We start from the raw sequence: 25,788 nt of genomic DNA, 5'->3' as shown, positions 1-25,788 counted from the left end.
TGCCTGCCCCTGACAGTAACTCAAAATCTGGACTCCAAAATGGGTCCTAGAGAATGCAGTGAGGGTAGGCCACGAATTTTGTAGTGTAGTGAATGTCACAAAAGCTACTGAGCTCTTTGGAGATGGATGTGATGAGCCCATCAAAATTCACTGAAAGTGGGAAACATTACCCATGCAAGATCAGCCAAGGGAAAAGGCTTCTTTTGTTGCTCCCTTCTGATGTCAGTCACTTTACCAAGACACCCTGGATTCAAACTTGTGACTCAGAAACCAAAGATGCCATGTCCCATAACTAGTCCCATATATGCTCCACCTTTATCACCCTATATCAGATGTGATTCTTTGTTTCATTGTGATATTAACAATAACAGTATCATTGTTCAAGTGCACATGTCATATCAAGAGATTAAAAAAGCTATACAGATATTTATGGTACATAAAGACAATAAATATTTTTGGAACAGATTTTTAGCATTCAATGGGCTTTTGCACATCCTTTTTCCTTAGACCACCTGAAAAAGAAAATTGCTAATAACCTAGTACCCAAAATGATTTTTTTTTAAGACAAGCTAACATTTAATTAAAGTAACCTTGTATCTGCCTCCAACCCTCTTTGAAGGAATGACCCCAGACTGAACATCAGCTCCAGTAATAATCCTAGTGAAATCACTAGGATGCCAGCAGACAAGAGGGGGAACACAGCATGAACTTCTGAGCAGCCTGATTCTGAGCTATGTACATAGTTTGTTTCTTTTGATCATTACCATTAATGGTCGTCCTCTGTGTATAATTTGTTTTAATTTATGTGTGTGTCATTTCAGATTTTAAAAAACACATATAGCCCTTCTAAATTTATTAGAGGCAGCCTTTGTACCCTTAATAGTTATTAAGAGAGGTTAGTGTTATGTAATTAAGTTAATCTCATCTGTAAAGGCTAATTAACTGAACACTAATTGAATCTGCATATGAAAATTTGGACAATGTGTTCTCATTACACAATTAAAAAAAAATTACCTGAGCTAAATACCAAACAAATCATAAATATCTTTCCTTCTACCTTTTCAGATCTTTAATAAAAATTAAGTGGGCAGGTTATTTCTGTGTGCTGTATTAGTCCTTGTTGTCCTTAACAAAGAGCTGTTATCTCACTTGAGAGAAACAGCTTTAGTCCCTTTCTGAAACAGGGATATTTGCCCTCTTACATAAGCTCTTCCTTTCTCTCTTACCCTATGCCCTTCATTGCCCCCTTTTTCTTCTGTCACCTCTCCTACTCAGAGAGGACAAAGGTTCTTGGGCTGAAGTCATATCACACGACGGAAGGCATCCAGATATCACCTTAACCATATCACCCAAAAGGATCAGATGGCACAATACAATCCAGTCATGCCCATTCAGCACCTCAGCTTAGAGCCACCTTGGCAGCTTTGGCAGGGCACTACCTTTATGCCCCCAAAGACCACTCAACAGTGAAGTACTCATCTCATCCTTCTCCACATGAGTGTGCCAGCTTTACAAATGTAAGACAGGCTTTGGACCCTTTTCTGAGGTTTGTCTTTTCTTGAGAAATTTACTGGTTAAAGAAGTCAAGTTTCTGAATGGGAATTAAGAAAAGCACATAATCTTTTCTGGTGTTTGCTCTTTCTCCCCATTAGCCAGGTTAATGGCTGATTCTAATAAGCTGGTAACTGAAGAGTTGAAGGGAGGGGGAGCCAGGGAAGCAAACACCCAGTGGAAAGCCTGACCTCAATAGCATGCAATATTTCTCAGTGCGTGGGACCCTGAGTCCTCAGACTTTCCTTGGAAAAGCCACCATATGTCTTTAACATCAGAGTTGAAAGCACCTGCACTGCCCAAGTAGATGGCTGGATGGAGTTCCAGCCAGTTCACAATCCCTCAGGTGCCCCACGGCAAATACTTTATGAAAATAGGGTCACAGGAATGGAAAATGGGATATACTGCTTGTTTTCTTTCTTTAGGAAAATAACATATTTTCTAGGCGAGGCAGCAGTGAAAGATACACAGATTTCTGCAATGCATTTGGTCTGGTGGCGGGGGAACCACTGTCACACCCAAAAGGATGAAAATCAGGACAAAAAACCAAAAAAGAGTAAACATCAAAGCTGTAGGGAAGTGAGTATGAATGGAATATAAAGAAAAGGTGCAGCCAGGAAAGGAGGAAATCCACAGTTTTCTCAAGGGCCAATCCTGGGACAAACCTTGTTCAATGTTTGGAGGACTGACTTTGGCACAAAAGGGAGTCAGGCTTCAGTGAAGTACATGGTTCTGAAAAGACAGATCCTTTCCTCAGCAAGCAGAGAGACTGAGATTGTCATACCAGAAGAACTGGATGACTTGAACCAACTGCAACAGAGGAGAGACTTTAGTTGAAAGCAAAGCTTCATGCCCTTAGAGAGAGACTATGTTAACTCCAAGAACTTCTGCAGTAGTAGGTAAATGCTTGAAATTAAGACGGAAGTGAAAAACCTGGGTGGACACATTAACCATAAGATAAAGATGATGGAAAATGTATGATGGAAAAAAGTGTGATGGAAACTACAGATGTAGTTTCTGGGATAAGTATCTCGGATAAGCTTTCTATGTATGGAACACTGCATGTAAATCTGATGACCTGCCACATTCAAAAGGAATGAATTAAGAATGGAACAACTGGAAAAAAGGGTTACAAGGATCTTTGGGGAATAGAAGGCCTGTCTTACAAGTCATAATTAGGAGAGTCCATTTTAGCTAACCAAAGGTTAGTTTTAGTAGACCAAAGGGAGGAGACATGTTTGCTGTCTAGAACTGTATCGGGAAGAATCACCAGGGAGAGAAAAATATCTATTTAATATAAAGGTCTACATTACTAAAAGATCAAAGTCGTATAAACTGGCTGTGGATAAATGTTGCTTGAAATGAGATGAAAATTATTGACTATTGAAGTTGCAAGATTTTAGAAGCCTTTTAGTCAGAACAGTGGGGACAGGAACCAAGATGTGCATACTTATAAAAATTAAGTGTAGGATTAATAACACAGGTCATCTACACCAGACCCTCAAGGAGATCTACAGTCACTACTAGAATAAGAGAGACTCTTCTCATGGAGAAGATTTACCACACTTTCACATGTGCACACTGCATTCACACTTCTTGTTGACTCAACTTTCCAACTCATTCTCATATAGATATAGTCTCATACATTAATTTGGCATACTGCAGTGAGATTCTTGCTTTCTTTTGGTCTATTTTTTTAAATTTCATTTCACTTTATAGACTTCATTTCCTCAACATCTCTGGGCTGTTAAATGCCAATCTGTCACAGGTGGGGAGCTGGAAGTACACAGGATTAAGCAATTTGCCAAATGCCACCCAAGAAGTCAATGGCAGAGCCAGAGACAAGCTGAAGGTTTCACAGTCCTCCTCCTTGGTAGCTCACAAAAATATTCCTTCTCTGCCACAGAAACAGAGACAGTATATGAGAGAGGAAAATAATATCAACAAATTTGATCTTTTTCTGAGCTTTCAGACATATCACATGCCTGAGACTTTGAAGAAAGGCATGAGGAAAAGAACTGTATATGCACAGCTAACTCTAAAATTCTTTAAATAGAGGGAGGTTTCTTCCTCGCCCAACTATTACCTTAAGATTGAGTTACTCTTATAGTATGCATAGCTACAAATGTAATTATGTCATAAAATGATCCAGACCCTCAAATTATTCCAGCTGCTGTATTCGATTCTCTGATTATTACAATGATGAATTCTCCAGTCTGATTACACCAGTTAGAAAAATATTTCTTTTTATCTATTTGAAAGTTACCTGCTGTTAGCTTAGACCTTGTTTATATCTAGTATAGAGATATAATTACAAACTTATTATTTTTACTAAGACTGTTGTCTAGATAACACTTACCCCTGCTAGGCCCTTATTTTACTTCATGGTAAATGTCACAGATGACACCCATTCAGCCTTCTAGGAACCTTTGTCCAAACCAGAAAACATGTCATTATGAAGACATGTACAAAGAGAATTACAATTTGTTCAGTGTGTGTTCATGAAAGGCTCCATATGAGGTCTTACAGACTCACTGCAGTTTCTGATCCTTTGACAAACATATATTTATAATAAGTCAAGAAACTAGAAAAAATAGAAAGGAACAATGGATTTATTTCTTTTTACTAAAGTATGTAATTTCCACTAAATGTCTTCTAAGTTGTCTTCCTTCCAAACCAAGTGTAATTCTCTCCTACACAATCTCTACTTACATGTAATTCCACTGGATCACTAACAACCTTTGCTGCCTTAATATTACTGCATCCTCAAATTACAGCAGGAAAGCAGAGAATTACAGTGCTCTCTATAGGAGGGAGTTCATTGTACAATAAAGGACCACTGTAATGTGGATTTTCACTGTGAGCCCAATGTCTCAGATGACTTAGCATAAGCATTCAGCACATCTCACTAACAGTGAATGAACTTTATTCATTTTCTTTGCTGGCCTTCCTTAAGAGAAGCAAAACAGTCATTGCATAATTTGAAGAAATGGAAACAACTTCTTGTAGGACATACAGATATGGCAGCTAAATCTAATGAAAAGAAAGATTTGGGGAGTACTCTAACAACACAGCAAAACACAACCAGGGGTAACAAAGTGGCATTCAAAGAAATGAGAGTTGACTTCTTTCCCAAGGAAAAGGGAGGCAGGGACTCCTTCCTCCAAGGAACTTTTCCACTTCAGAAGAGTGTCCTCTTCCTTCTCAGACCCATCAACAGTAGATTCCTTCAGACCATGAAAATGCCATTTCAAAGGATAAAATATATTAACCAAACCCATTGAGAAAAAGTCTGTCTTGGGTGTCACAGAGTGCAAATAGACTTTGAAATAAAAAAATTACAAATTCCGTGTGCAAATCTGGCACCTTCACCTACAGAATAAGGATGACAATGATTAAGCTTTCTTTTATGATGCAAACTGTGGGCCATCTCATACTGCTCACTAGTGCCTAAGTGGGCACAATTTAGGTGGGATTCAAGAAAACCTCATCTATGGGACGCAAGATAACTCATTCAGTGAGCAATATCTTGGCCTCCTCAGAGATATGCCCCTCTTGTAGTGCTAGGGGTCTCCGCCATTGTTTATGAACTCTTTATAAAATCCATGCCACCTAGTTTTCTGTGACTGCAGGGTTTGTAATTTTCTCTTCTATCCTCCCTTAGGGGTGGCATTGGCCGTGCCTCCCCGGGCGAGATGCAGTGCACCCCCTCCCAAGATGGTGCTGGCCACGCTACTTGGAACCCATTTTCCCACCGTGACCCTTCTCTTCCGCCCCAAGTTTTCCCGCTGGCCCCACCCTTCCCCCAATGGCCCTGCACCATCCTGCAGTGTGGCCAGCCCCTACTGGGGGGGAGGTGAGGTTGGATTAATCCCTCAGTCCTTCTTCTGGACCCCTCTCTGATGGGAGGGATTGCTGGAGGGGCCCCTCCGTTGGAGGACCTCCCTTTGTAAGAGAGCTTTCCCCTTTGAGGTGGAGGGGGCCCCTTCGATGGGAGTGGAGCTGGAATCCTGGACCAGAGCTCCACTGTTTTCTTTCCCCTGAAACAGTGGTGCCCAGGTTCACCCTTTATCCCATCTCCTAAATGTACCTTGCCCAAAGTTCCCTTATTATTACAATACAAGTTTTCCCCATTGCTTGTAATAATTTGGAAATAACTTCTTGGATTGAGTTATATCTTATAGAAGGAAAGATCATCCTCTCTAATTACTACCCACAATGCTATGCCAACTTCGCAATCAAATAATCAAATTGGAGAAACCACATCACTGTTCGCTGCCTGCCTCTGCTCTGCTAGAATTCGAAAGACCACAAGCATCGCGTCATGAATCCTGCTTTCATCCTCAATACAGAATGTGTTTATGATAATTTTGTACCCTTTATCTTAAATTGTAATGTGGAAAAGATTTTTGCCCCATTCATTGTAACTATGATTGGTGTATCACTTTCTGATGTCTCTTTGTAACATTGCTAATTTGTTTTTACCTCAGAACTCCCTTTCCTTTATGTAAATGCAAAAGATTGAGCTGCAGGGTTTGTAATTTTCTTTCCTCCCCCCCATCCCCCCTCCCCCCTCCCTGCATGTTCCCCCTTTTGTCCTGTGTTCCCTTATCACTCCCCCTCCCTCTCATGGTTCTTTGTCCTGTTCCTGCGTTCCCTTATCACTCCCCCTCGCCACACAGTCCGGTCCCTGTCCCCCCCCGCCTTCCCCCTCACCACGCAGCCTTGTCCCTGTGCCCCCCCGCCTTTCCCATCGCTGTTCCTGCGGTTTCCCTGCCCCTGTCCCCTGCCTCCTGTCCCATTGGCTGCGGCTCACGTTCCCCCCTGTCCCGGGGTATAACCAATGCCAGGTCGGTGCCCTGCGGTCTCGGGAACACGCTTCTGCAATAATCATGTGTCTGCACCCGAGCCCTGTGTCGCTGTTTCGTCTGTTCCCGCGCTAGAACTGAGCCTCGCAGAGCCAAAGGGGAAAAGCGGCCGCCGCCTCTCCCCCTCTCCCACTGTGTCCCACCGGCGTCCACCCGGAGCTGGTCTCGCACGGCAACATATGACCACCAAGTTTAAAACTATGAAACATATACTTTAGATAATCATAAGTGAAAGAACTTAATGTAATCACAAATTCAGCTCTTATATTTTGATCTTTTAATGTGATGATGCTAAGAAACAACAGTATCCAAATCAAAGCACTAAACAGCACACAGAGTCCTGCATCAAGGAAAGAGACCTGGAAAGATCACTGCGTGTGACAGAATTAATCATGCCACTTAATGCATTGCTAAAAGATACCAGGACTATTTCTGTACTTTAACATGGCCAGACAAGCTCAGCTTCCTCTTGCCTAATTCCCACCTTGTATGAATGCAGCTCTCAAGCACGAAAAGAGAAAAACGTCCCCGTAGATTGTAGTGGCCTCTGATGGAGAGCAGAGTATGCTGCTATCTGCAGCATGGACAGGCCAGGCATAGGCATGACAGGTCCCTTTTGCTCCCATCTATCACATAACACCTCTGTAAAAGCCACAAGGTTAAGGGCAGACATGTCAGCTTGACATACACAAGGCTTGAGGTGAGCCCATACATTCAGCAGGGCAGGAGAGGGAATGTGTCTGCACAGCAGCATCTTCAGCCTAGCCATGGGAACAAACACTCCCAGTGCTTCATCCTGCTCCCAGAGTGACATGGCACCAGGTAGGACAGACCACCCAAAGCACTAGGGACAGAGATGGGCTTCAAGATCATTCTGTACAGAATGCTTTTATCCCTTTGGGAATACTGTAGCCCCCCACAGCCACATTGCAGCAGGCAGTTGACTCTTACACCTATTTTAAAATAACTGGTCCAGCAAAATCTCCTTGTTTTCATAGGGGAAGTTACACTTCGTGTTCTGTCTTGAAGCCAAACACTGTTTAAGACCCAAGCCACCCATGTGGCACCTTTAGGGGCTGAGCACAAAAGCCAGAAACACTAGAAAGCCATATCAGGCCTCCCTGGAAAGGGATTAGGAAGAGGCAGACAGAAACACACAATGCCAATCCCTGTTTGGGCTGGGGAGAGGATTGCAGGGAGCATCAGGAGCTGATATAGCACAAGGAAACTAAACAGGAGGCTGCAGTGGAATGAGAATTTGGGAGCTCTAGCAATCACCAAGATCACTGGCTAGTACTGGCTATGTCAAGTACAGTCACAGTTTCAACTGTGATAATTTCATAAACAGAAGAACTCAGGTTTGGAGATGAGGATTCAATTGGCTCCTGTCAGCCATTCATTTCTGTTTCTAGATCATCACTCAGGGCTGGATTCTGCAGCAGCATCAGGGGAAAAAAAAAAAAAAAACAACAATAAAAACTAAAACAAAACAAACAAAAAACCCACCACCTTGTTAAGCCATCTGGGCTTGCTTCTTCTTTTAATGAATGATGTTACACACCTGCAAATACCAGATATTTTCCAGAGGAAGCAATGCATTTAGCCGTCCTTTCATAACCGTATTCATCTGCACATGGGAAAGGAGAAAGTTGATTGGCACCTTCATTCATTACAACACTTATGCAGGCCTAGATGCTCAGCATAAAGCCAAAGTTGAGGGCAACAATTCCTCCTCCATATCCTGTGAATTAACAACATTCCTAAGAAACTGGGCCACTGGCAAAAAGTAACCACTGCCAAGGATATAAAACAACCTTTCCATTGCATCGTCCCCATAAAGCAACCACCTGGAGGTACTGGAGAGGAAAACAGCACAACCAAGCTCCTGATGAAGACATCATCTCAGATGGAAAACTGAGCACTCTTTCACTCTCCTGCTTTTCTTATGTACACAGCACACCTGTGCAGAGCAGAGGGTCTGCACATTCCCAGGCCCAAGAGGGTCACTTATTTTAGGTAGTGCTTTCAAAGCAGGGGCTTTCTTCTGAAGGTCCTCAAAGGAAAGAGGACCCCTGTTTGGTAAACAGAAAGGAGACAAATTATGGGACGTTTGAATGACTACATCTCTCCAGAAGTAAGAATCAAAATAAAATTATGTGCAGTTAGAAGAGGTGCTCAATGTTTAATCTCTCTGACATCAGTGTTTGTCCCACAGGAAAAGGCATGGAGGAGTGACCACTAAGCAATGTGACATCCATTCATACCCTTGGAAGTAAGGGGGCAATCCCACCATACAACTGGGAATAGCATGGGGTACCCTACAAAAGCTATGGGGAAGCTTCTGCCAGTGCAACATTTAGCAGCAGAGCTAGCTGATCTCTAAGCCAAACTCTTGCTCAATATGAAATACTGGCATGACCAGAAGGAGAAGGGACTCCAGATCTACTTCCAGGACCCCAAGGACCTTTCATAGACACAGGAGGGTTTAGCTGCTTAAACTTCATGGATTAAACTGGGAGGTTTTACCAGTTGTGCTGGTTTTGGCTAGGGTAGAGTTATTTTTCTTCACAGTGGCTAGAAACACAGGGTTGATAATATAGAGATGTTTTTGTTCTTGCTGAGCAGAGCTTACACAGAGCCACTCTAAAAACTTGGCTTCTTCATCATGGATTTGTGTTAATGCCTCTTTTTAACTCAAGATATAAATTACAGGGTTGATGTGGAAGTAAAGAGCAAGACCCAGATGAAGAGTGTATATATCAGTCCTCTGACTCTCCTGCCAAAATTTCAGGCTAAAAATGTTATACATGCACCTCCTTACTTACATATAGGAAAGTATCTCTATATATTCATAACAACCTCAGGTTATTATTTATATGACAATGTAGGATGCACAAGAGAGCCAGGTTCCCTAAAATACAGGCAAATACCTCAGCTCCTGCAGAACAAGTCATTTCTAAGGATGATAGATTAAATTCAATTAAAGGACCAGATATGAAGCAGTGTCTTTAGAGCAGAGTTACTCTCCCACAAATCCTTAACATAGTAGCTGGACTTTTCGTTACATGCCAAAAATCTTTGTGCCTTGTAAAGAAAGAGGCAGGAAAAGGAATGTTAATGACCTCTTTTTACAGTAGCCAGTTGTCAGAGGGGATGAGAGAAAACAAGCCACATGGAAAACAATTGCCAATTTGTGGTCTTGACCATTTAAAAATGGATCCCAAAATAGTCTGCTGAATTGTTTCACCCGGAGCAAAATTACCCATGAATACATATGCATGCACACAAAAACAACATCTCTTGACGCAGTGCTGATGGTGACTGCAGTCAAGGAAGAAGCGTTATTGCATTCCACATTGTGAAAAGACCACAATGCAGTAATTATTCTGAAAGGTTTTCACAAAGCACAATTATTAAGCTAACATTATCCTATTATTGTTTGTTGCTATGGAGATAATATAATCAATATATTTTCTGGATTGATATTTTTAATACTACTAGCACACTGCCCAATATAGCAAGATTTAACTCAATGCATTAACTGATTTTAGTTTATGATTGGCAAAGTCTTGAGGCAATAGATGGCAATCCATCTCATGCCTATTATTCTATCAAGACACTTAATGTCAAAATCTCTGCTGCAAAAGCAAGTTTACTTGTTGAAAATGAGAAAAAGGATAACAACTCTGTCTGAAGAGATGCAATCTTTTAAGCATGAATTTAACACTTATTTCTATTTTTCCTAAACCAAATGAAAATTATCAAACCGGCTACAAAAGTAGTAGGAAAGCAAGCTGGGTTTGAACTCTCAATTTAAGGTACTTATTTATTCCAGTGGGGATGTTTTGAGGCATCATCCTCCTACAGGTAACATAAGCTTTTCCTGCAGCAACAGGGACTCTGGGAAGGTGGCATTGATTATGGCACTGTGCCAGAGCCCACTGGGTGCCGATGCAATCCACAGCCCTTGTCACAACCTCTGCCTGCACAAGCTCAGGAGTCACTGGATACCTTCCCCCATGCCCAGTGAACACAGAGGGCACTTGGTTTTTGGTCTCAATGAGTGGTGAGGCAAAATTGTTACAGCCACAGCCCTCAGTGTCCTTGCCCATAAAACTGCAAGCACACTTACTTTCAAGTTCCGCTCTCCAGATGATAAACTTTCAGCATATCAAGGGAATGCTCCTGTGTTAGGACAGTGGTAAGTCCACACAAACCCAAGTCTCAGACCTTTGCAAGACAGTAATATAATATATTAAGAGGCTTCAATTCTGACACTTGCTCCAGTCTGTTAAGTTGCATATCAAAAAAGGGCTCATCACTGTGAAATGTCTTAAAGCCTTTTAACATATATTTGCTATAATTGTTCTGAGAAGGATTTTATCATGTTTTCCCCTCCCATATGGCCATACTGTGATGAATTACCTTTCCATCTTTTCTGGTCATAGAATAGCTTGGGTTGGAAGAGATCTTTAAAGGCCTTCTAATCCAGCCCACCTTCAGTCAGTAGGGACACCTTCAACATGATCAGGTTGCTCAGAGCCCTTTGTCCAAAGTTTTTAGGGATGGGAAACCTCAGTTTCCAGAAACCTGAATCCCAAAGGTAACCATATTTTTTCAGCATAGTATATGCTTAAGACAAAATTAAGTGCAGCAGGCTAGACTTTGCATAACTAAATAAAAGGAGTTGTAGCAACATTTAGAAGTACCAATACCTGTTAACTCCTGTGACAAATCCTACAGTGACAATTTGGGTACCAATGTACGGCTTTAGCTGCCTTGGGTTAGACACCAGTATACAAGCATTTTGTCCATGGAGCATACAGATACTTGATAAAATGTGAAATCACAGCAATTCCACTTTCTCCCTTCCGTAAAGGCACTGGATTAGGTGGTCTTGTCCTTCTACATAAAATAGGCTGGGGCTCAGTAATGTAACTTTTGGACTATCTGGAGGGGATCCATCAAGAATAATTATTTACAGATTAAATATCTTGCCTATGCAATGCAACACATCTGGCCCTTCTGACCCAGGGGATAAGTAATAGAGTAAAGAATGCGCATTCACGGCCCATCCCTGTAAGTCTACTGTGCTGACACTAATCCATCCAGATTTAGAGCTGGTTTGTGAGCCACCTCTGCCCTCCTTGCTCAGGCTGGCACATGTCATTTTCTTCCATCACATTTCTCAGTGATGCCACTTGTATTCCAAACAATACCATTGCTATCTGGGCACGTGCCACAGTGTACAAAATATCCACATACATTGGTTGCTTGCCTTCCCACCTTGTTTATTTTTATGCATATTTATAAATGCTTTTTCCGCTGGATGGGGCTTAGACAAGCACGCTAGATACTGCCCTGGTTACAGAAAGGGTGTAGAGTTTCAGCACTGTGTGTGTGTGACATGGCTCTGAGGAGCACTTTCAGCAGCAAAAGTCAGGCACCTTTCTGGTCCCTCCCTTCCTGGAAGGAGCAGGGGAAGGAAAGGGCTTATTTGGACTTTAATTTCCTCCCTGTACTAAAGCTAACATGGATACTCATTCAAACAGGCTACTGTCACATGTACAGCCTTAAAGGACACCATCTGCTAGTGCATCCACACAGTAAAGTGCTGCTCAAGACACACCTCTCTGTCAAGTATAAAGAAAAACCTCATTTGTTTCAAACACCGACTGCCGGCTGTCCAGCAAAACGCCTTAGCATGCAACAGCCCAGAAATTCTGCAAAAATAAAAACTCATTTAGCTAGAGACAGGCAGGGAATATAAATTTTGGTAACAGGAATGATACAATTGCATTCCTAAGCAATTAGTCTTAATAACAGACAGACAGTATCTCTAGTAAATTGTCTGCAGACCAGATTTTACCAGTCTTATACATACTGAGCAGGGCCTACTAGCAAGACCTCCTTCATCTCAAGTGCTGAGGGACTAAGATACTACTTAGCAAAAGTAAAAGAAGCAGTGTCAAGCTGAAAACGCTGAGTTTCATCTCACTTTGCTCGGTTAAGTGCTGTAATTGCCGAGTGTCTCTTTCTAGCCACTTCTTTTTTTAATTGATCAAATAATGAAAATTATTATTATTAATCCACAGCACAGAGGTTGAACTTTGCTGTTGGAGGGTAACCTTACATGTAGCAGAGCCATGCAGCAGCAAAAGACATGGCACTGAGACATCTGTTGGGGGGAAGTCCCATCCCTGCACAGCAGGACTTCTCCTGGAGCTTAGATTTGCCAGCGTACCTATCCCCAGGCACCATATTGACCAAGGAAGATACTGGGATCCTCCAACCTTAACTCCATGACTTTTCCTTCACACACTAGGAAAAATTCCTGCACCAAAAGGGCTGTCAAACACTGAGCAGGCTGCCTAGGGAAGTAGTTGAGTCACCATCCCTGGAGGTATTTAAAAGACATGTAGATGAGACACTTGGAGACACAGTTTGGTGGTGGATTTGGCACTGCTGGATTAACGGCTGGACTGGAGAATCTTTTGCAACCTAAAAGACTCCATGTACAACACAGCCTTAGTGGGAACAGAGGAAGGACATGTTTACACAGGTCCAACCATGCTGCAAAAGGCTCCTGTAAATTGCTTTCTCTACTGCCTCCACAGCTAAATATAATTGAACCTGAAACACTTGGCCCATGCTTATGCAAGAAGGTGGATTTGAGATGGGAGGTTGGAGGGGAAGCCTGCACCGCACGTTGCAGAGCTCCCTTGCCGGCTCCAGAGCAGTGCTGTGCTCTGGGAGACAGGAGCTGTTCAAATGTTTTGACAGAAGACGCCGATTCCTCGGGAATGTTTTTATTCTAGTCGATGTGCCAATTCCGCACAGATTTCCAGCAGAAATCAGGCAGACTGTCTGGGTCTGCTGAATTAAAACGACTTACCCAGAAAGAAGAAGAAGTTGCATTTTCAGACTATTTTTACTCAATCCATCATAGTATTTGTTTTAGTCAGTTTGTTGGATTGTTTTCAATTTTACCTGCAAATTCCATTTTTTAGCAGGATCTAAAGACAGGCCAAAAGGCATCAAAACACTGTAGAAAATTAAGCTCAAGCAAAAGACCTCTGAAGACTTTTGAGATATAGTTTTGTATGTAAACAATGCAAAAAGATAAACAGGGAAATCCAAAATTTAACCATAATCTAACTTGAACTGCTTAGTCTGGTTCTGCAAGAACCCAAAACCTCCATTTTTACATTTGCGGTTGTCTTTCAAAGACTTTCTATTTTTCCTTTGCCTTAGGGAGTTATTTATAGGGCTATTATAATTTGAGGTCTGGTCTTCTTGTGGCAGGTCCTCCATCCAGGAAATGAAATAGCATTAGAAAATGAAATCTCACGTTTATGAGGTCTTAGAGATGGCTCCCCGGGGCACTGAGGAGGGAATAAAAGAGGTAGGGAAATATAAGCACAAATATAACTACGAGATACTTGCAAGGTGCCTAATTCTATCTGTGATGAACTTTATGAGACTCTTTATTAAAATAGAGACCTCTGGTATAAGGTCACCAACAACTTTTTTTTCACCAAAAGCTCTCCCATTTCCCCTTTCTCTGTGATCAAGTGCCTTTTCCACTCCACCTTGGCTGCAAGGTGCTTCTGCCCTAGATTGCCTTCAGAAGTGGAACAAAAATAAGGATAAATCAAGTGCTACTCTTCTTCCTTCCGCCTCATCACACACTTTTCACAACATACCACATGTTGCACTGTATTAACAGATCAAGACAGATGTGTTCACATCTCTGCAAAAATCAGGTATCAATCACCAATTTCTTATTCATAACCCTTTGTGATTCTTTCCTAGACTCACAACATCCCTTATCCTATCTAGAGCTTATCACCTACTGCTTCCTCTCAATATATGGAAATAAAAGTAAATAGAGGCAAATCAGGGAAGACTTTGGGGCTCACAATCCCCTTTCTCTGTGTGTCCAAAGAGAGACTTCCCTCAATATCTTTTACCCCAGCTTACCTTGACAATAACCCTAAAACAATTAATTAAGTTACAGTACTAATTAAGTAAGCAAACCAATACTAATTCTCTTTCATTAAGTAGTTTATTAACTGATGTCAAAAGTGTAAGACATACAACCCTACAAAACAGAACAATAAATTTTCTTCTACTAGTACATAAACATAGGTGTGAAAATTTCGATGGAATATATTACATAAATCTATCTAATAATTCAAAATCCATTCATAAGAACATACAACAATTAAAGGAAAATATAACTAAAATCAGAATTGATGATAAAATATAATTAAATTACCTGATAAACCTTACACAATAATAAAAAAAATGAAATAGGTGTGTATATATTAATTATCATCATAATCATAACAATACCTTACCTATTCCAATACATATAAAAGATAACAAAACTAACACAGGAATATTGTTAATACAAAAATAAGGGGGAAATGTTTGAATCCAAAATGCAGGGAATTCTAAGAACTTTAGGCCTGTAAGCCAAAGTTTAGAATTAAACACTGGATTTGATCTGAATCCTTAGAAAAGATAGGTACTAGAATTGAGAATGTGGATTTATAGTGTAAAGCAGAAACACATTAAGAAAATTTAGAATTTTAGAGTTTAAGGCATAGAAAAAATAAAATTAATTACAAAGGTAAACAAGAAGCGTAGAATACAATACTGTAGCTTTGTGTATCATAACATGATTAGCTAAGAGAACTTACACTGTAGCATGAGTCCATACAACTGAATATTCAAGGATTGTATTAAAAACATAAATATCCTTATTAACAGTGTTTTATTAGTCAATAAATCCTTTAGAAGTCTTATGACTAGGGGTCTTATGACTTTCTGAACCATATAGTAAAAATGTAAGCCAAATTCACCCTTCCTATCTATATAGAAGATAGGAAAATAAACCATATAATCTAAAAGCTCAGAGGTCCCGTCTCTAACTTATTCAAAATTCCTTGAAAAATCCCCATATTTTCCCTTTTGAGTGGAACAGGGAAAGCACCATTCAGCAGAAGAATAACAACCATGTTTAAAGTCCCACTCACCTTTGCAGAGAATATTTCAACTCACTGTTGTATGTGACCTCTTATGTCTCCTTGACCCTAACTTTCACTAATTCTACCTAAATCAACCCAGGCATCATCCCGCCTATGAAAGTTAACAGTTTTCTAGACTCACAGAAACAAAAAAATGCCATCAGATATAATACTCAAAAACTATGAAAATTCAGTAAATAGCAAAGACTAATTTCCAATTATTTTAATGTTTCTTTCTTCCATACTTTATCATGAAAATACATAGTTGAAAATATTTTGAAACACATAGATAAATTTCTTTTTCTCTTGTTTATAATTTTCAATTTTCTTGTAGTAAGGTAAAACAAGTTACCAATGTTCAGTGAGTTGTTTTTGCTACCTGAATATTTATAACTGTCTAGGGCAACTGTCCAAAGAACACTTCACTTTTCTCTCTGCCTTATTATAAACCTCCTAAAATTCATAGAATATTACAAAATTAACAAAATCTAAGCAGGAGAAAAGGCTAATAGTTAATAAATAAAATGAACAGATAGAAAGTCCAAGGAAATCCAAGACTACATTTCAATTCACTCATCCATTCATCAGCATTGTACGATGACAAAGAAAATACAGTAATTTGAAATACATTTCTTTTAGGTTTGTTTAGGCTTTCTGTTGATTTTTCTTTTCTAAAAACCAACCAACCAAAAAACCACCCAACCACAATATAAAATCCAGTCAACTCTCAAAAAACCCTGATTAGATTTCAACTCTAGTTGATTCTTGTTTCATGTTACCCTCTAAATTTAGACATGCGTCGAGGCCTTTAAGGCTGGGGAGAAACAGATTAACTTCTGAACTTGCTACCTCTCTGGTAAGATCAATCCTTTCTTACTCTTCAGTGTCTTTCTAGATCAAGCTGCAGAAATGCTTATCAAAAAAAAAAAAAATCAAAATATAAAGCTCTCCAAAAAATAGCTTTTCATTTACTTCTGAGAAATTAAGAGAACACTGAGCACACAACATCCAACTTACACCTGTGCCACTTTGCAGCTACTGAAGCCCTCATAGCCCTGCACAGTGCCCACCCTACAAACTTGCCCTGCCTTTCCATCACCACATCCATTTGACTAGAGGCCATGAGTATGACCTAATTTCACACTCAATACCTCTTAGGAAAAGTTGTATTTCAAGTCTACAACCTGCCTGGGAAGCAGGGGAAAGTGAGAAGAGCCCAGAAGGTCATGAGTCTTATAAAGCATCACCCAGTGGTGATGCCATCCAAGGTGCATCACAGGCAACCAGAAGGCAGGCACACAATGAATACCAGGGATTTAGCAGCACATGTTTGAACAGGCAGTTCTCCAAAGCCTTCTATTATTCATTTTAATACACAACCTTACAGAAACCAAGCCTAGCTAGATGCAGCAGACCCACAGCAGCTGTACCCGCCTATTCCCAGAAAGGACAGGGAAGTATCTTGCTTGTCAGCCTTTCGGGATGTCTTGCTGTACAGAAAGCTAGCTTCTTATCTGGACAGACATGTCATGCTGTAAACATTTCTAGTGGAGCTTGGGTTAGTAGCACTTGTAAGAAAACACTAATGAAAATAAATTGTTATGTATTTACCCATATGCTGAGGAGCATATGGCTAATGCATTTAGACACTGCTAATGAAGCTAAGACTCTGCTAAATTTGTTGGCTCATGGATAACAACTCTTCACAATACCCAGTCCGAGCCTTCTATAATTTTAGAATTACAACTGGCCATTATTATACATACTGGTCTTGCTGACATAGAAGAACTGGATTTCTGGATGTGGTGTTCTCCACATGCAATAAGAATGTGAACAACATGGGATGCATCCAAACTCCAAATTGACAGTAAGTGAGTGAGTTACAATGTCAAGTAAAATAACAGAGTTGCTCTTGTTCACAGTATCCCTAATTCTGTTGCTTTCTTAATTTCAAGGACTAGAAGATTTTATCTATTCCTCTCCTTCCAGGCCAGTGCAGCTACAGGCAAAACTGAAGAGAAGACAATAAACAGTCCTGTTTTTTTAAGCTCACGTGTAAAAGCCTATTGAGTTTACTACAATAGCTACTGGAATCCTCCTGTTCAAACATCCCTACTTTGCTGCTTTTCAAGATGAGGATCCCTACTTCTGGAGCCTAAGGTAAAGCCCAGTTTGTGACTGCACTGGCTCTACCTGTATGCTACCACGTTCGCAACTACACATTATCCCATTCTCTCAGCCCAAACACTGTGTAGCTCCACTATTTGGGTTCACTGCTGCTGCATGTCAGGCCAGAGCTGGCTTTAATTTAGCAGTACACACTGCTTGAAGAGCAGGCTGCATAGCAAATTCCAGAGGGTTATGTGAAACGCTCTGGAATGTGTGAATGATGATGACGAACGTGCAAATATACTCTCCAAAGGACATAATATGTGGCAAACTTCCCTAGACCATTCTCATGAGCCAGGTGTCATTTTAATGATGCAGACCTCTGCTCCCACTGATCTTGGGTAGTCATTTGGCAGCTGCCACCAAAAATTCATCACAGGATGGCATAGGATGGTCAAGGATGGCATAGAAGAGAAATAGCCTTCATCACTGTTATCTTGGGGACCACCTCACTCAGCTATCTTCATTCATAGGCCAGAACTCAGGCCTGGCATTAATTCATAGCCCCAGTTGCTCTGTGAGTATTGCAAAAAAACATATAAACTCCCTCTGGCCTTGGAATGTCCCAGTCCAGTGGAAGCAGTGATACCAGCTTCCCCAAGTCTAACAGGCCTCAAAGAAGTGTACAAACTGTTTCACCATAACCTGATCAAAAAGCAGGCCTATCAATTACAGATCATCATCTTTACTGTTTTGCAGGTGGATAAAAGAAGTCCAAGGTGAAGCAAAACAAGAGCTTTGCTTACTCAGAAAAGAAGAAAGCTTTGCCTCAGTTAGATTTGCCAAAAATCACAGAGTCTGAGGAAAGCCAGGATCATGATTAGGGAGTCTCTTCTCACTCGATGTGCTACCACAGACAACATCATCCCCTTTCCACTTAAGAGCTACCAGCTGCCTCAACCATTCCCTCTTCCCCTCCATGCAGCATTTGATAAGGCAAGCATGAAGTATGTCAAAAAGAACAACCAAAGCACGGGTTTAGGGATACCAAAACCATGATGATGCTCATGAATGAAGCCTACATCTCCTTCTAGGGGCAACTGCCAAGATCTGTGGGAAGCATTCACAAAGTCCTGCACAGAAACAAATGTTAGAGATGCTCTAGGAAAAAACACCATCAGTACACTACTCCTTGTAATACAAAAAGGAATTGCTTCTTCCCTCAAAGGAAAAATTGTATAATCCAGAAGAGCAAAAGCATCTGCCATGACCACTACCACCTTCACTGCATGGGTCACCATTATTCACCAGTAAGGCAGTGGTGATTCATCCCCTTTTTCCATCACATGAAAGCTACCAGTTGCTTTGTGCACCCTCTCACAGCATTCATAAATGTTATATAAAGTTGGTGCCACATTCAGGTGTATCTTGCAAACACAGTTATGGGAAACACTGCAAGTGCAAAGAAGCCAAGGATGTCACGTCTCTACAGAAGGGTCTCTGAGGTGCACCCCAGACACAAGCCCACCCTGCTAAGGCCCCACCAGTGCAGGGACAAGGTGAGGTGAGCTACAGCACAGCTCTGCCTGATGCTCATCTCAGAAATTGAGGTCCAGCCCTTGCTGAAGGCTGCAAATAGCATTTAGTCAAGTGGGAGACAAACAATTGTCTTGATTTCCTGCTTTAGGTTCCCACAAAGAGACATTGCACCAACATTGTCAGGTTTTCTGACAATGCTAACATCAGATCAAAGGAGGTAACACAGACTATCAGATGAAACTAGGAAAATACACGTCTTAAAAGGGGAGAAAGACTAGCTTTATAGATGTAGAAATATACACATAGACCCACATGTAACCCCAGGTTTTCTGTCGTGTTGCAGACAGTGAAATGGCTAGGTTTAGATCATATGCATGCACCACATATATATATACCTCCCAGTCTAGGGTGATGGCATTCCAAGGATGGGAGAGAAGACCTGGATCACCCCAAGAGGTCTGTTCTGGCAGTCAGCAGCCCACAGCAGATGCACACAAGCATCTGGGGGAGATGGAGACAGGTTGGTTGGTGATGCCACAGCCAACCTTTCTGGTTCCACACAGATAGCTATCAAGCTGCAAACCACACACTCCCTATCTCATTCTTCTGTTGTTTGTCTGCACAAAGAAACATAAAACCATATGCAGGCTTTCACTGTCAATATAAGTCATTTTATTCTAGTAATTCAATCCAGGTCCAGAGCCTGAGAGCTCCTTTTCCTCCCTTTCCACCCTTTTTGCTCCCCTTACTGTTTGCCTCTCCCCAACCTTGTTTAGGTTTGAATGCTGTGTCATTAAATTCCAGAACAGTAAACACTGCAGCTTCTCTAAGCACTCAGTGCTTTCTAGGCTAAAAATTAAACATGGAGTAATTTCATTCCTGCAAGGACTCTGCCTTTCATTTTCCTTTATGTCCAACTTGAAGGATGCTTTTGGCAGATGCATAGTGAAGGGAAAAAAAAAATGTTTGCTCTCTGCTTCCTCCCTGCACTCCCCCCTTTTCCACTCCCACCCATCAGCCATAAAACAACACAGCCCAGCCAGATCCCAAACTGAAAGCAAGACAAAGCACCCACACAGCCCCCACTTCCATTCAGCAGAAATGGGCCGCTCCGGGGTAGCCCAGGATCTACAAGTAGGCCAGACTAGAATAAACAGAGTAAACAAAGGGTATCCTGTCCAAGCTGAGAGGGGCTAAAGAGAGGGATGTCTTTCATTAACATGCAAGGCAGGGATGCAAGCACACAGACAGTCAAAAGCATCACTGGAGCTTGCTATTAGTAATAGGAGGAAAGCAGCACATGATCACGCCACTGTAAGGACCCAAAGCACATCACTCAGCTGCACACAACCTCATATCCCACCTACCAAGAAGCAAAGCAAGGCAACCCACACACCCACCACCACCCCAAAACATCAGGGGCAGCCCCAAAGCTGCTGCAGCACAGTGTGGCTCTCCAGGAGGCTGGGCAGGGAGCAGTGCACACAGGTACAGCACCAGGCGACCAGGGCCATGCAAATGTCAGAGTCAATGACATTTAAAAACAGCACATCTGTCATTTTAGGAATGGGAGAGAAAAGCACAGCACAGCCGTAGCAACAGGTCAAGTGTTTGCCAGAGAGAAAGGGTGATGCATGTAGCTTCTCTGTTTTCAGAGCATTTGTCATGTAATAAAATCATTAGCCTGGGAATTGATGAAAGAGTTGGGTTTAGTTTTTTTCTCTATCCTGCTGCTATAAAGCCCATACAGATCCATGTGTGAAAGTCCATGATCTGTATATCCCTGCATCAACCATTACACAGCTATCACAAACAACCCTCACGTTTTTCCAGACTCACAGGAAAAATGCAGCACATGGAGAGGTGAGCAAACAGTCAGGAATTCGTAGCAAAACAGCAGCCTGTCGGCTGCAAGTCTGCTCAGTTATTGGAAAAAATTGAACATGCTGCTTTTTTTAAGCAGCCTAATCATATTTACTATTACATCAGACTTACACACCACAAATTGTTCTCATGCAATGGAAGAATTTTTAATCTAATATCTTGGACTCAGATAATTTTCCAGCTGCAGAACTGCAATAATTTCCTATCTTCCCATTGTTGAGATAAGCCGATTAACTTGGATATGTTTTAGTTTCAGAGTGTGATTATCTCCCTTTATTTTACTTGAGAGAGAAAGCTTGCTTACAGTAAAATCACTTTGTTTTCCCCAAGCCAGCTCTTAAACTCTCCTTTTCTGTGTCTTTTCTGTTGCATTGTCCTTAGCCCATTCACTTTCCACACTTCCTCTCTCAGAGACACTATATGAACAGTTACTATTATTTTACTGAAAAAATTACACTGTTCAAGAAATCCCTGAAATAATTCTTAAAAACAACTAAAAATCTCATTAACAAAATATTTTCTTTTTTAGAATATGTTTGAAAGCTTATTAAATACCCCACAACTCAACACTACTGGTAAAATCCTGTTTGTACTGTTCCTTTGCTTTCAGGCATATTTGAAGAAGAAGAATTGCAAAAAAATGGACGAGGCCTGAAGCTCTGTTTACATGCACAGTGCAGCAGAACAGGAAGCTCCATTTATTTCAGTAGAAGTGATTTATGCTCAAGTAAGGGAGAAGGCAAGAAAACCCTTGAATTTATACCATTACAATTTGTAAAATACTGCTTACACCATCTTGGTGGGATTTTTCGACATTTAATGTTTTTTCTTAAATTCCCAGGTCATAGATTTACTCTATTATGTCAATGGGACTTCCTCTCCTGCTTTATTTCTTTTTCCTTGCACTTCTGGCAATCGTATTCTAGGAGAAAAGCCTGAATTCATAAGATGAGGACAATTTTTGGACTGCTAGGTTGCATATGCTGAAGCCTTGATTTCCTTTCATCTCCCAGATCTCACTTGTGTTCAGGGCTTTTCAACCTGTGTTAATTTGCAGACAAAATTCAACACTGGAAATGTATGAATTACACATATGCAGATTCCTTTACAGCACATATCAATTCATTCCTCTTAGTCACCATTCATTAATTCCTTTGAAATAAATGTTCATGGTTGAAAAGCACTAGTTTGATGATTTAATGGGAATGTGGCTCATGTGTTTTCCTGTACAAGATTAGCAATACTAAAAAAGAGCCAGCCTGTTTAAAAGGGAGACTCTCCAAACAGCTATTTTGGTGGAAAGAGAATGGTTATATAAACATGAAAGGGCAAGAACTTCTTAATATTATAGATGGAGCAACAGAACAAATGAACATTTTTTTACTTCCTATAAAAAAAGTATATAAAGTAAACCCAACCCCTATTCATGCACAGCAGTGTTCCTCACAGCTAAGCCCATAAAACCATCCCTATTCCCAGTAAGGTGATGGGCAGGCCCTGGTTCTCCTCTGTAGGAAAGGGAAAGCAGACAATGTCCTCTACTGACTGCAGTGAGGGCACTTGTGTCCCTGAAAACATTTGCACAGACAAGAGCTTGCAGTATAAAAGCAGAGCTCCCATTACTGGCTCACTAATATGGGCACTATTCTAGGAAAGCAGCCCTAGGAGCAGATCCAGAAAAATGGTAAAAAACATGAGAGGAGGTAGAAAAATTACCAAGAGCCTGGGCTCTTCTCTGCTCATTCTTACTGGCAGTGACAGCATGGTAGAGAGGATGGGTGGTGAAATGCCAGAGTGCTGGACATACAGCCTGGCAGTGCTTGTGGCTTTGCACCACTCGACTCCGTTTCAGAACATTATTTCTTGACATCCCAAGATACAATTTCTCAGCTACCTTTAATTTATTTTTTTTCCTAAAAGGTAGTAAAATCAAGGTTAAATTTTTTGCATTAATCTGATTTAAATTTTAGTAATTAAATTTGCCTAACAGATCATATAATTATTTTGGGTAATTTCCCAAAACCTTTACACTTCTACCCTGCTACAGAGCAAGCCTATCCACAAAATACCAAAATAGCTTAGTCTCCAGGCACCTTTACCTAACAGCAAGTGTTAGCAGGTAACTAATGATGTCTGGATTTCACCACTAAGGAGCTACAGAATGAGTGGCTTTCTGCCACCCAGCTGAATTGAAACCTGAAGAGTTAAAGTGAACAGGTCTGCATCCCATACCACCAGAATCCCTTGTAAGTTAAAGTCATCCTGCCAATTCCAGTTCAAATTAATCTAGAGCGGATTAAGTCAACCTTTTATGCTATTTTCTAAATGAAAACAGATGTACATGTAAAACTGGTATTTAAAAGGGTTTTACCTAATAATGAGTCTGGTAGTGACAGAACAATCACCATGAAGATCAAGGTAAGAGGCAATATAGTCTCATTAATAATTCAAATCTCAGCATGGATATTGATGACCATGCACTTAGGGAAAACTGGGCAGCAGCTGGAGCTGGCCCAGATTTCCTTAAAAGTTGCTGGGCTGCAACAGAGACACACTGGAGAGATCTTACTGTAAAATCCAACCAGAGAAATGGCAGGTCCTTATTACTGAGGTATCTTGGACCCTCAGCAATACCACTTAAATGGAACAAGGAATAAAATACAGCATTAGAAGTCTATTGAAAGACAATGGGTGAGAAAAATAAGGGAATAAAATCTGGAAGCAAAATGTCACTACTTTCTCTTCCTCACATCCCTAATATTTGCAGCACAGAGCAACAACATTCAGCAGTACCTAATTCCAGTTACTGCTTCAGAGCAAGGAACATTAAAGGCTTTAAAATAAATGTGTACAATCGGCAAAGTGCAAACAAACAGAAAGGTTGTAGGAGCCAAAACTCAGAACAAACCAGTTGGGGCTAGTTAACATAATCTGCTCTATTCACATAACTAAATTTGTTTCACTGAGGGCATGAACTTTCTTGGAAAAGCTCAAGTAATTAACTGCAGGAGCTTACACATTTTCTTTCCCTCAAGTTTACTTTACCCTGGAATTAGAGCTGCTTACACACAGCTACTTTTACCATTTCATTCAAAAAAGCTGAGTTTTGCTTGTCCTTTCCAGAGGGACATGCCTGAAGAGGTGGTACCAGTGAACTGTGGGATTCCCTTCAATTCCTCCTGCCTCCTATCCACTCTTCCCATCACTTCAATTGATACAAAGAAAACCATATCCTACCTCACGGAAAAAGATCAGGTTTCCAATGAAAGGAAGAGGTGGAGGATGTCGGATCCCTACTCTGCTTAGTTTTGAGAATGCAGATGTGGAGTACCTGGAAAAAAACAAGGTAGTAATTTAATTTTGGATCTTGTCATGATAGGACTTGCCACAGTAACTAGCTCAGATTACTTCCCTGTATTCAGAGAGGGAGACGAAGCTTTCTATGTTGGTCAGACAGAACTGCCAATGTGGTTACGTTGCTTGGCAGCTCCTCAGGTCACAAAGTAAATGCAATACTTTTGCTTCAGAGAGGGCAAAAGGACCAAGTGACTCAAACACAAGCCTGCAAAATTGAGCAGTGGAATGAGAGAGCTGCTCCTCTTCCCACAGAGGGTCTTGTAAGTCAGAAGTAACTCTCCAAAGCTACATGAGGTTACAAATGAGATCAAAATACACATTTGAGGCTTGACTTCTGTGGCATTGCTTGGAAAGAAACTAGACAGATTTTCAGATTATTATTTTCTTCATCCATCACCTCTACCTATACAGGTCACAGAACAGAAATTCAAACAAAAATTCACTCTCAGTTGTCCATGAGCCAAGACAGTGTCAGTATGTTCAAGTCAAGCCTAGTATTTGGGTTAGATATGTTGATTGAGTGATTTTTTTAGAGGTGCTAGTCAGAAAATTAAAAAAATATAAAAAATACAGGGAAACAAAACCCAGACTGAAATGCTTCATGCATCCCTTGTTTCAGATAAAACAGTGGCATGTTGACAGGGACAATACTGGAAAAACAAAGACAGGCTCTGGGGTTGGGTTTTTCTTTTTCCTCCCCTCCCCCTTTCTTAATACAAGCAATGGATTTAAGTCAATGGACTTCAATTAGTGAAACCTGAAAGAGCAGGAGCTAGCAACAGCAGCTTTGATTACCCAAAGACACAACTTTTGTTGTGCAGTTCTGTTTGCTGAGATTTCCTGCAGCACAGTACCTATTTTCTTAATGAATTTTCTTTTGTGAAGACATTTTACAAAAATCATAATCAGGAGATTGAGGTTTAATAATTTCTAAATAGCAAGAATTTTCTTTTTTAACAAGGCAGTACAAACCTTCACAAACACAAACCCTCTCACAAACTCAATAGAAATTATGTGTATTCAGTCTTTGCGAGGACACTGTGTCAAGTATGACAAGGTATTGTGAAGTAAAGGCACAGAAGTCAACATTTATTACACATTTTATACATATTATTGATTTCTTGGCTACTTAACTGCTTTAAAAATATGAGATTTTCCTCAGCTAATACATTTGGGAAAAGAAATGTTTTAACTTTAACATGACAAAACAGCCTACATGATACATTTTCATCCCCAAAGAGAGGATTTTTTTTTTTTTGCTGCTGCTGCTGCTTGAAATCTTCCTGAAGTGTCTTTGTGTCATAGCAAAGTCCTTATCTTCAGTATGTAAACAGTGAAAAAGATTAAAATCCCTGTCATTGAAAACCTGTCAATTTTGCAGTATTCTATCCTGATGTTTTCACTGTAAAATACATGCCAGATCACAAAACACCAGGCTGGGCTAC

General features: G+C 40.8%; 1 protein-coding gene across 9 annotated transcripts in view; it reads right to left on the bottom strand.

The window, feature by feature from the left end:
- The window catches only part of TBXAS1 (thromboxane A synthase 1), a 242,173-nt gene that overhangs the window by 154,454 nt on the left and 61,931 nt on the right, over positions 1 to 25,788 (bottom strand). For 7 of the 9 annotated variants that reach the window (XM_085568338.1, XM_021536482.3, XM_085568344.1 and 4 more), the window contains one exon: positions 24,224 to 24,317. The exons of the other annotated variants lie outside the window; for them this stretch is intronic. In XM_085568338.1, coding sequence (XP_085424464.1) covers positions 24,224 to 24,317 — 94 coding nt within the window. The remainder of the gene's footprint in view (positions 1 to 24,223; positions 24,318 to 25,788) is intronic. 9 annotated transcript variants of the gene reach the window in all.

The sequence above is a fragment of the Lonchura striata genome, chromosome 1A (genome assembly GCF_050655825.1).
Source record: "Lonchura striata isolate lonStrDom1 chromosome 1A, ASM5065582v1, whole genome shotgun sequence".
Taxonomy (NCBI): domain Eukaryota; kingdom Metazoa; phylum Chordata; class Aves; order Passeriformes; family Estrildidae; genus Lonchura; species Lonchura striata.
This window is presented reverse-complemented; position numbering and strand designations above follow the sequence as displayed.